The sequence below is a fragment of the Cebus imitator genome, unplaced genomic scaffold, assembly GCF_001604975.1.
Source record: "Cebus imitator isolate Cc_AM_T3 unplaced genomic scaffold, Cebus_imitator-1.0 Scaffold203, whole genome shotgun sequence".
NCBI classification, from domain to species: domain Eukaryota; kingdom Metazoa; phylum Chordata; class Mammalia; order Primates; family Cebidae; genus Cebus; species Cebus imitator.
In genome coordinates, this window is record NW_016107518.1 from 3,919,549 (window position 1) to 3,931,990 (window position 12,442).

General features: G+C 38.1%; 1 protein-coding gene across 7 annotated transcripts in view; it reads right to left on the reverse strand.

Moving 5' to 3' along the window:
- LRRC49 (leucine rich repeat containing 49) overlaps positions 1-12,442 on the reverse strand; it is a 138,671-nt gene that overhangs the window by 95,208 nt on the left and 31,021 nt on the right. For all 7 annotated transcript variants that reach the window (XM_037745566.1, XM_017548145.2, XM_017548151.2 and 4 more), the window contains one exon: positions 8,544-8,687. In XM_037745566.1, coding sequence (XP_037601494.1) covers positions 8,544-8,687 — 144 coding nt within the window. The remainder of the gene's footprint in view (positions 1-8,543; positions 8,688-12,442) is intronic.

Here is a 12,442-nt window from a genome sequence, read left to right on the forward strand (position 1 = left end):
GGAGAATCACTGGAACCTGAGAGGCAGAGGCTGCAGTGAGCCAAGATCACAGCACTGCGCTACAGCATGGGTGATGGGGCAAGACTTCGTCTCAAAAAAAAAAAAAAAAAACCTTCTTACTGATATTTTGTGTGTATTCCTGCTGCTATAAAACCAAGCAATTTCCGTTAGAACTGGGCCCCTTGCCTCACTAAAAAGTTGCTTCCACTAATTCTTCCTAATAACCTGCACTCTTCCCAGAATTCTGCCCTCAGGGTCCTTGTCCCCTTTTTATCCTGAGACCTCCTGACCCTTCTCCACCTCCTAAAAAAAAAGAAAAAAAAAAGAATGAAGAAATGAAGCAGAGAGAAATAAGAACGAGAGAGATTAAGAAACAAAGACTAGAATGAAAAGGTCCATACTATAGTAGGTGTTTAAGAAGTGGAAAGTCAGAAAATAGAAGTGCAATGTTAGAAAATATAAAGACTCAGCATGTTCCCATAATAAACGAAAGATATGTGCCAGGTATGGTGGCTCATGCCTGTAATCTCAACACTTTGGGAGGCTGAGGCAGGTTGATCATTGGAGGTCAGGAGTTCAAGACCAGCCTGACCAACATGGTGAAGCCCAATTTCTACTAAAAATTAGCCAGGTGTGGTGGCGCACATCTGTAATTCCAGCTACTTGGGAAGCTGAGGCAGGAGAATCGCTTGAACTCAGGAGTCAGAGCTTGCAGTGAGCCAAGATGGCACCATTGCACTCCAGCAGGGGAAACAGGAGCAAAACTCCATCTCAAAAATAAATAAATAATAAAAGTTATGAATCTGAAGATTTAGGAAACACAAATATTAGGTATGCTAATAAAATTACCACATTTTATTAAATCTAACATTATCTTGTTTTATTCAGCACTTGGGGAAAGTAAACTTATAATTAACTTATAGTAAAATAATAAATCATTTAAAATTTTTATTTATTACTGAAAGAGCTCTTTTGGACTTACTTAACCAGGTTTTGTTTGTTTGTTTGTTTGTTTTTTTACCAAATATCATTCTTATGTATACATAAAAAGTAAGTTACACGAAGTAAATTTGTTGAACTCCCAAAATACACTAGATTATATAGTAAGTACACAAATAGATGGAACAGAATAGAGGGGCCAGAAAAAGATCCATTTGATTATTACTCGATTTCAATAAAGGCAATTTAATTCAGTGGGGAAAGAAAGTTTTTTTCAAGATGAGGAAGAAAATAGATATCCCTATGTGGGAAAAAGGAAACATAATCCCTTACCTCACAGCATACACAAACTTAATTAAAAATGGGTCACAGACTGAGCATGGTGGCTCATGCCTATAAACTCTGATGCTGTGGGAAGCCAAGATAAAAGGATCACTCGAGCCCAGGTGTTTGAGACCAGCCTAGGCAACATGGCAAGACCTTGTCTGTACAAAAAATAAAAAAATTAGCCAGGTATGGTGGCAGGTGCCTGTAGTCCCAGCTACATGGAAGGCTGAGGTAGGAAGATTGCTTCAGCCCAGAAGGTCAAGGCTACAGTGTGCTATGTTCAAGCCACTGCACTCTGGCCTGGGCAACAGAGTGAGACTCTATCTGAAATAAATAAGCAAATAAATGAAAATAAAAGTGAATCACGTACCTAAATAGAAAGGTAAAACTATAAAACCTCTGGAGGAAAATATAGGTGAACATAATCATGATATTGGGATAGACAGATTTCTCAGACAGGACACAAAAGACAATAACAATTAGAGAAAACCAATTGATAAGCTGAGCTTCACTAAAATTAGAAGTTTCTATGCATCAAAAACAGTGTTAAGAGAGTAAAAAGCAAGACATGGAGAAAATACACTCAATACATATATCAAACAGAGGGCCTGAATCTAGAATGATAAAAAGACAACCTAATTTTTTCAAACAGGTAACAGATTTGAACTGATACTTCATAAAAGATGAAAGGATGCTTGAAAAGATGTTCAGCATCATTAGTAATAAAGAAAATGTAAATTAAAAGCGCAATAAGAATCATAGAATTGCTAAAATTAGAAAGACTGACAAACTTTGACAAGGATATTGAGCAATGAGAACTCTCTATTGCTGCTGCGAGTATAAAATGGTACAATTACTAATAAATTTAGATATCCACCTACCCTATGGCTCAGTAATAACACTCCTATGTATTTACCTAAGAGAAATGAGAGCATTTGTCCACCAAAATATATATGTAAATTAAAAACCATGGCTATGTTTTGCGGCTCATGCCTGTAATTCCAGCACTTCAGGAGGCTAAGCCAGGAGAATCAGTTGAACCCAGGAGTTCAAAACGAGCCTAGGCAATGTAGTGAGACTCTATCTCTAAATAAATAAATAATTTTTTAAAACTACAAGAGTATCCACAGCAGCTTTATTTTTAAGAGCCAAAAACTGGAAATGACCTATGTGTCTATGGACAGAAAAATGAATAAGCAAATTGTATGATATTTCTACAATGGAATAAAGCTCAGTAATTTTTTAAACTACTGGTATGCACAACAAAATGGGTGAATATCAAGACGTTATGTTGACTATACAAAAGAGTTCATACTCTTTATATATGTACTTTAAGTAAAGTTCAAAAACAGGCAAAATTCCTCCACAGGGATAGAAGTCAGAATACCCGTGGGGCAGGGGAGGGTATTAACTAGATAGAGGCACAAGGGAACTTTCTGAGGTGATAAAGTATTTTATATTTTGTTCTGAGTGACAGTCACATGAAATTACTCAGATTAAATAGAAGTTATTGAACTGTGCAGTTGATTGTGTATTTTACTGTACCTAAGTTATCCCTCAATAAAGTATGGAGAAAAGGTCTTCATATTTAGATTTAAACTTCTGAATCACTTTTCAACTAATAACATCCATGCTTTTCACTCACTGTTGTCTTCTATGCCATTAAGAACATCAATGATGCAGTATATCCTAAAAGTGTGCTCCATTATTGACTATGGGATTTTCTTCCAAACAGTAAAACCCATTCTGTATGTTTTGAAATTGTAAGATAAAGAAAGTACCAACATGAATTGTTCACACAGCTTCTTGTTATTTTGAAATTTTTCATCTATTCCAAAGGGTTTCCTCAATTTCTCCTGCCTTCAGTTGCACTGCTTGACACATGATAGGCAATCTCTCTGAATCTATCTCAGTAACAAATGTAATAAGGCTTCACCAATACATGGCTAACTTCCTTTTAAAGTATTTAAAATGTCTAATTTGGGGGGTAAAATAATATAAAGAAAATACTGGGCAACAAAAACATGTAAAATGGAAAGTGTTACTGGATTAAATAATTCTAAGGTCCTTAACTTTCGAATTGTATTAGAGATGTGTATTAACTCTATGATTTAGGCCAAGTGTATATTTTAAAATGCTAAGAGTAATCATTAAAGTGAGTAATAAAGAATAGAGAAAACACCATCAGCCCAAAATAAGACAGGAGAAAATAAAAACATAGGGAAAAGAGAACAAAGAGGAAGCATGAAATAACATCAAAGTAAAAAATCTAAATATATCAGTAATCACAATTAGTATAATAAAGTCTCTGGTTATAAGACAGATTCTCAGATTATGTGTTTAAAAAGGGGATTATGCATTCTTTATAAGAAAAAAGTTGGAATTTAAAGAACACATACTTGATATACACTGAAAAGAACTCAGCATCTTTTCTGTGATATTCCTGCCATACTCTTCATAAATGTCAATGTCATGAAATAAAAAAAAAAGACTCTTCCAGATTAAAGAATACTAAGGAGATATAATAATTGAATGCAATGCATGATCTTATATTTTCTTTTGCTATAAAGGACCCTATTGGGACAAATGGCAAAATCCAAATGAGATGTATAGATTAGATAAATGCCATCATATCAATGTTAATTTCCTAAGTTTGATAGTGGTACTGATGTTATAAGACAATTCCTTGTTTTTGGGAAACACACATTGAAGTATGTGGCAATAAAGAGGCATTACACCTGCAACTTACTCTTAAATGGTTGAAAAAAAGTATATATTAACTGATAGATATAAGGAGAAAGAAGAAAGGGGAAGGTAAGCAAGAGAGAAGATAAAGCAGATATAGCAAAATGTTATCATTTAGAGAATCCGGGTGCATTTTGCTCTGGGAATTCTTTATGCTGTTATTACATCATTGTCTGAAATTATATCAAATTTTAAAATTTTCCTAAAAGATTAGGAAATAAAAAAGATATACCAAGAAAAAATAACCAGAAAAGCCTGGTATTGACATTAAATAAACATTAAGGTAATAAGTATTATTAATGTCCTGTTATAGCCCGACTACCTAGAACAATGCCTGGCATTTAGCCCATGCTCATAAAATACTTGCTTAATGAAGGAGTTAGTAATAAAGAGAGTTAATATATAATGACAAAAAGAACAATTACCAAGAAGATATATTAATTTTAAACTTGTATGCTTCTAGAAACATAGCTTCAAAACACTGACAAATACCAGACAAACATACTGATAGTAAGCATCAACTATAGATACTAACCACATATTAGGCAATAAATAAGTAAATAAAAACCTCAGCAAACTTCAAAGAACCAATTACATATACTCTACATTTATTAGTCACAATGCAATTAAATTGGAAAATAATGGCCATAGAATAAAAAATCCATACATTTCAAAATGTTAAAGTGTACTTCTAAATAACACATGAATTGAAGAAGAAATCACAATGAAACATGGAACTTAGAAAATGTTTAGAACTAAATAATAAAAAAAATACTAAGTTTCAAGACTTAACAGGAAGAAGCTGAAGTCGTTCCTAGAGGGAAATTTACAGGCTTAAATGCTTTTATTAGAAAAGTTTAAAGTTTTCTAATAAACTGAAAACTAATATATGAAATATCTAACACAAAACTTGAGAAAGAAACAGATAAAACAAAAGACATACACAAATGTTGATAATATTAGTTCCTATTATTTGGGGGATATCTGAAATGTTTCATGATTTGTTTTGAGTTTCATTTATTTTTTGCTTTAAAATTTTTTATTTTTAAAAAATGTTTGTGGGTACATAGTAGGTCTATGTATTTATGGGGTACATAAGATGTTTTGATACAGGCATGCAATGTGTAATAAGCACAACATGGACAATGGGGTATCCATCCTCTCAAGCATTTATCCTTTGAATTACAAACAATTCATTTACATTATTTTAAAATATACAATTAATTTATTATTGACTATTGTCACTCTATCCTGCTATCAAATAGTAGGTCTTTTTCTATTTTTTTTTTGGTACCCATTAACCATCTCCACCTCCCCTCAATTCCCCACTACCCTTCACAGCCTCTGATGACCATCCTCCTACTCTCTATGAGTTCAATTGATTTAATTTTTAGATCCCACAAATAAGTGAGAACATGTGGCATTTGTCTTTTCATGCCTGGTTTATTTTGCTTAACGTGATCTCCAGTTCATTCACGTTGTTGCAAATGAACTGTTGGTGGGAATGTAAATTAGTACATTAGTAAATTAGTACAACCACTATGGAAAACAGCTTGGAGGTTTCCAAACTATTTCCAAACTGTTTTCCATAGTGGTTGTACTAAATTTACATTCCTATCAACAGTATACAAGGTTCCCTTTTCTCCACATTCCTGCCATCATTTGTTATTGCCTGTCTTTTGGATATAAGCCACTTCATAACTTGGATATAATTAATAATTTCATATACTTCATGACTTCATAATTTGGATACAAGCCACTTTATAATTTGTAAAAGAGAAAGATGTCATACAAGCTAAAAATATTTGTGAATAAATATTGGTGAATAAACAAGCAATAACTTTTCTACATCAAAAACATCAGAGAAAGTTTCTGTTCAAGATGGTAAGTAGGTAATGCATTTGTTTCACCTTTCCAAGATTCAATGGGTGAAGCAATAAAAATACACAAAAATGAGTAAATTTATGAAAATCCTAACAAAAGAGTTATTGTTAACTGACCACCACTTCTGATGAATTTCAGGCAGCTGAAAAGCTGATGGGATCTTAGTGGAGATAGCCCTGAGCAGAGAGAACTGCAGCTCAGAACTGCAAGAGAGATGTTTCACTCAAAGGCAGCAATTCTTTCTGACTGAATGCCATCTTACTCCACACTGGGTCAGTACATACACTGAGCAAGCATGGACTGCGGTGAACTGTGCTGAATCAAGTAGGTGTATAATTAAAGATCTGTCTACTCAACAGCTATTTTTGGGATACCAACAAACCCACCCACTCCCACTCCTGTCATGAACATAAACATGTACAGACCAGCTGGCTGAAGAAATCCTCAGCTAGAGCCTCAGGAGCTGTTCTCCAAACAAAATAGAGTATTTGTCAAGGAAGGATGGAAAGTGTGGGTGTTTTATCTATAGAGATGATTAACTACCTCTACAAAAGAATCAGAGGGAAAAAAGAAATGACGTTTTCACCTGGCACAAATGAAAACAAAGTCTGTCTACCCCCTAAAAGAAAAGTCTTCTTATTTTGGCAATCACTGAGTGAGTCTGCCTTTTCCCCTTCATTTACACTAAAGGGAAGTTCACAAATGTGTGGGATTCAAGAACTTACACAAATCAAGTGATCATACTAGAGTGAGATCTTATGGTTAAAAAATCTATTCAACTGCACAGGACACCCTACTACTTAACATGGCCCTTCATTTAAAGATTACCAGCTACTGAGGAAAATCAAAACCATGAAAGAAAAAAAAGCCAAAAGAATGAGTGTGGTGTCTGATCCTGGAGAAAAAAATGATGGAAAAAAAAAAGTATCCTCAGATGTTAAAGTCCCTTGAATCCTTTAAGAAAGAGATGCTTTGAAAAAGAAATGTGTTAGACGAAGTTTATTTATCCATATATTTCACAATTTATGGATATGGTAAATTTGATACATAGCAAATTTCACAATTGACTATAATTAATATGCATGATACTTATTGTCTTTTTAACTTTTATAAATTAATGAAATTTCCTCTTCCATAAGTTGTTTACTGCTGCCTAAACTATAACGGTAATGATTAAACCTAATACTCAACGGGAAATTCAGTAAGCAATCTCCTGAATATACATTATGTACTTTCCAAATGAAAGCCAAAATAGGCACGAGTATGGTAGAGCCAACAGACTCCTGCTCCCTGCTCTAACAAAGCTTTTCAGAATCTTACCAGACCCAGGACCTAAGGACAAACTGAGTCCTGACTGAATAGTTCTTGGAGATTTAGCAACATAACAGGTTAACCCAATCTGAATGTCTTTTAAATAAACAGTTGTGTTCCAGAATTGTATCTAATCTGGGAAGGGCTTGACAGAATTTAGAAGTTCTGGAATAAATCCATGTCTTGAATAGTGTTCTAAAATTATCCTAACCTTCTAGAAGAGATGAGCATTACCTGACTCATATTTTCTGGGAAAAGTTCAAAATAAAACCAATCTTTACGATGAGGCATATAGTCCCCAGCCTTTTCAAGTGTACCATTTACAGTACACTTAATTCTTACAAGGGAACTCAATGTATTGAAAGAGTTAAGAGGTATATTGTGCCTTTAAAAGTGCATAAATGATGCCAGAGAGAACCTGATGCAGTTTTTCTATAGCATTTGTACAAAGGAAACTTGTTAAAAGAGCAAATAATGTTCCTCATTACCTGTATCATATGACACAGCAGAACAGTTACACTTCTAATGCTCTTCACATATGTACAAATACAAAATATCTCAGCATCAAACTTCTATTTAATTGCTGACTTCCAGCAAAATCATAAATTTGACCAAGTTCATCTCAGAGTTTTAGAATCTCCTTTCCATAGTTTTGACCCCACAATCAAACTCTTTTTCCTCCTGTTCACATGCCAGTTCTCTACCATCTTCAAGTCTTTTTTCAGCGTCAACAAACCAAAAACACCCTAGAGTCAAATTGGTCCAATGTCCTCATTTTAGAAAAAGCTAAACTGAGTCCAGGAGAGTTATGATTTACCCAAGGTCACACAGCTAATAAGAGATGAAGCTAAGACTAGAACTGAGCCTCAGATGCCCTATGCAATGTTTTTTCCACTATGCCAAGCTGCCTCTTTAAAAACTGCGAAGCATACAGTATTTATGTGTATCTTCACAACTCTCAACCTCTCCTCTCTGTGCCTTTTCCCTCTTGGTACAATAATTTCTCAACTTTCAGTCACAAATAACCCTCTTTCTTATTAATTCTGTATCCATAATAAAACAGGAAAGGATTTACGACTCATTTACACCAAATGATTCATTGAGTGATAACACTTCTCTGCGTTTCTAATGTTATATTTATTCTTTAAAATGGAAAACACCTCACTACCTCCCAATCAACATATTACAAAGCTTAATAATTACATCCACAACTTAAATTCAGAAAAAACCTAAATAACCGTAGAGTCTTACTTTGCAGAAAGCCATGTTACAACATTTGTTTCATTTCTTTGAAAAAAAAGCCAGAAAGTACATATCAATTCCATTTCAATACTCACCACAAAAGTGATTTGATTGTGTCGCAGGTTAAGTTCAGTTAGTGAATCCAGCCCATTAAGATTATCAACATGGCTTAAAAAGTTTTTGGCGAGATTTAAAACTCTCAACTCACACAAATGATTAATATTTTCAATTTTGGTAATCTGTTGAAAAAATAGGAAAGGGGTGATTAGCAGGCAAAACATGAAATATCCATGTTCTAAAAACCCTAAAAATAAAATATTCAAAATCACTGGATTCAGTGGCAAGTTTATATGTAGACATTTAAAAATCTATTTTCAATTTCCTTTGTTGTATATAATATGGAGTCACATAACTTGTGAACATTAGCTAAAAGGTCATGTTTTACAATTTGACCATAGTAAATACTTGAAGTAAATTTCATCAAATAATCAATGAGTCCATCAGGCAACTTTAAGTGCTCAATACTTTGCCAGGTCTTGTGAAGGCTACACACTACCTGCCAAATAGAAACATACTGTGAGCCCAAGCTATATAAGTTCATCATGTTTTAACAAAGTAAGTCCGCCCTTGGACAGAAAAGGCAAGGGAAAGGAATGACATCAAGTTACCCTTGTTAATTCTATTTAAACTGCAAGATCTTGAGAGCAGTTGAGTCTGAATGGAAAGAGTCAAGGAACTACGATTCCCAGTAGAAGGTGAGGGTAAATATTTTTTTATTAATGGAAAGCTTAAGAGAGGAGATGTTGCCGGGCACAGTGGCTCACGCCTATAATCCTAGCACTTTGGGAGGCCGAGGTGGGTGGATCACCTGAGGTCAGGAATTCAAGAGAGGAGATGTTTAGTGTGGGTGCAAAATGGCGAACACTGTTTAAAACAAGAGGACTTCAATCATGGAATATGCATGTGCATATAATGTTACAGGATCTTTGGGATGTCACTTTTCTGGCCAGAAACCTCTGTGGCCAGTGGCACCTTTGCCCGAGTTTTGCTCTGGCTCACTGGGCTCATTTTTACCTACTTGCCCTGGCAGGCTATGCTCAGCTAATGCTACTGGCCTGGGTCCCATGCCTGCTAAGGGCAAGTCAGGCATGGAACTATGAAGGGCATGTGAGCAAGCATGGGGTCTGGCCACCGTGCACAGTCAGACATGCTGGCTGCTGCAGCAGGATGGGCAGCTCCAGATGCTGGCACAGACACCAGCTCTCTGAGTCTGTGGCTGGACCAGGAGCACTGCAAGCAGCTTCCACAGCTGGCACTGGGGAACACGGTGGTACCCGGAAGCTTGGATATACCAGGAACCTCAGGGCCCCAAACAGGGAGTCACAGCCACAGCTTGGGGAGCTCCCAAGCCTAGGTGACCTGAAGGGCCACAGTTTCCTTCTCTTTGCCTGCCACATGGCGAGCAAGGGGCATGTCTCACCCCTGTTTGTGTTACAGTTCTTTTAGCCTTGCCATTCTGTGGGTCGCAAATTCTGTGGGTCCCAAGTTCTTGTCCTGCAACCAGGAAGAATAAGGTACACAGACAAGTAGAGGGTAACCAAGACAAAGAGAAGCTTTTTATTATTATTATTATTATTATTATTATTATTATTATTGAGATGGAGTCTCACCCTGTCTCCCAGGCTGGAGTGCAGTGGCACAATCTTGGCTCACTGCAACCTCCACCTACCAGGTTCAAGTGATTCTCCTGCCTGAGCCACAGGGTTTCACCGTGTTAGCCAGGATAGTCTCAATCTCCTGACCTCGTGATCTGCCTGCCTCAGCCTCCCCAAGTGCTGAGATTATAGGGTGAGCCACCGCGCCTGCCCAAGGAGCTTTCTTAAGTGATAAAACAGCTCACAGGAAACCCACAGGGAGCAGCTGAGCAGCTCCTTTCCACACCCAGAGTGTCCCAATGAATATTCAGCTCCTAACAGAGAAGGTAGCTTCTCTCTACTAGGCAAGTCATCTTGACAAGTGTTCAGCTATCAGCAGAGAGGATAGCTCCTCTCTGCAACTGATCATCCCATCATCTCTGCAGCTCTCAGCAGAGAGGAGGCCCTAGAGTGAGTTGCTCCTCTCTGCGGATGGTCGTCCCAATGTCTCTGCAGCTGTCAACAGAGAGAAGGCCCTAGAGTGGGTTGCTCCTCTCTATAGCTGGTCATTCCGATGTCGGCTCAGCTCTGGCTGAGTCCTGGGCTTTTATGGGCCTCAGGGTAGAGGAAGTGCATGCTGATTGGTCCACGGGCAGCCATGGGAAGGCCTAGAAAAGGTACCACAAGTTTTCACTCCAGTTGGTGGGACTGGCAACTTGGCCCCCAGCTTTCAGGCCTGCCCCCTTCCACCCAGGAAACTGTCTGCATCCTGATGCCATTCATGGCACCCAGGCTGTAGGTATGAAAGTGCACCTGTAGTCCATTACCTAGCTGCCCTCAGGCCTCCTCTGCTTCCCTCCTATGCTTTTTGGCACTGATAGTCCAGAGGGGCTGAGGTGGCAAGGGGCCAGTGTGTCAGCACTACCCCAAGCATGTGCACACCTGGCCAGCGTACCAGAGCACCCAGGCTCAACCCCATCTTTGCTCTGAGATTGGAGCAGGCACTGAGAGCAAGGAGAAGCCAGACAGCACGAGCAGACATTTTGGAAGTTGCCAGGGCACAGGGGTGGGGGAGCTTCCTGGGTCCACAGCTGCAGTTTGGGAGGCTGCAGCTGTACCCAGGAGGGTGGGGCTCCCACCTACTTTGGGGCCCCAACAGCATAGGGATGCCCAGGTCTGCAGCCATGGCTTGGGCAGCTACAGCAGCACCCGGCAGCTCCTGCCCAAACCCAGAAGGGGTGGGGCTCCCGCTGGCTACGTGGGGCATGTAGCCCTGGCCATGCCTCCCTGCTTCAGCCAGTGTGATGGCAACAGCCACTCCAGGTGGCCTGCTGCTGCCATTAACTATCAGCTGGGTGCGGTGGCTCACGCCTGTAATCCCAGCACATTTGGAGGCTGAGGTAGATAAATCACAAGGTCAGGAGATCGAGACCAGCCTCACCAACATGGTGAAACCGCGGTCTCTACTAAAAATACAAAAGTTAGCTGGGCATGGTGGTGCGCACCTATAATTCCAGCTACTCAGGAGTCTGAGGCAGGAGAATCGCTTGAACCCAGGAGGTGGAGGTTGCAGTGAGCCAAGATTTTGCCCCCAACTCCAGCCTGGGACGACAGTGTGAGACTCAGTCGTGAAAAATAATAATAATCAGCACTAAACTGCAGCAGAGAAGTTTGGGCTGCACACTAAGGGGAGGGTAAGTAAAAACTGTAACACTGTGAAATGATGAGAGCTGAAGTGATGTTAAGCCCCACTATTACAATAGAGCAAGTATAGCACAATGGGATGAGTTTCTGTATGACACAAAATAGGGGTCCTCATGAAGGACTTCATCACCTGATAAGTACTTAAATAACAATGAGTCATACACATAACACATTTCTTCTGAACATTAAAATGAATTTCACAGTCACTAGAGATTAATTTGCTCATTTGTATTGCCATCACGGTATATCTGAAATTTTTTTCTAACACTTGAGAGCAGATGTTAGCTAAAATTACTTTTATTAGATGTCTAATCTATATTTCACATTGTTACTTGGACACTTATATTCAAAAAACACTATTTAGGTTCTATCTAGTTTCCAGAAAAGAAACATGTGTTTATTGTAAATTTAGTAATACATAAACATAACCTATGACCACATTTAAAATGTGTTCTAAGAGTTTTGATCTAACTAATGTAAAATAGAATTATATAAAAGTTGAAAAAGAAGAAATAAGATTATGAAGGCCGGGTGCGGTGGCTCAAGCCTGTAATCCCAGCACTTTGGGAGGCTGAGGCAGGTGGATCATGAGGTCAAGAGATCGAGACCATCTTGATCAACATGGTGAAACCCCGTCTCTACTAAAAATACAAAAA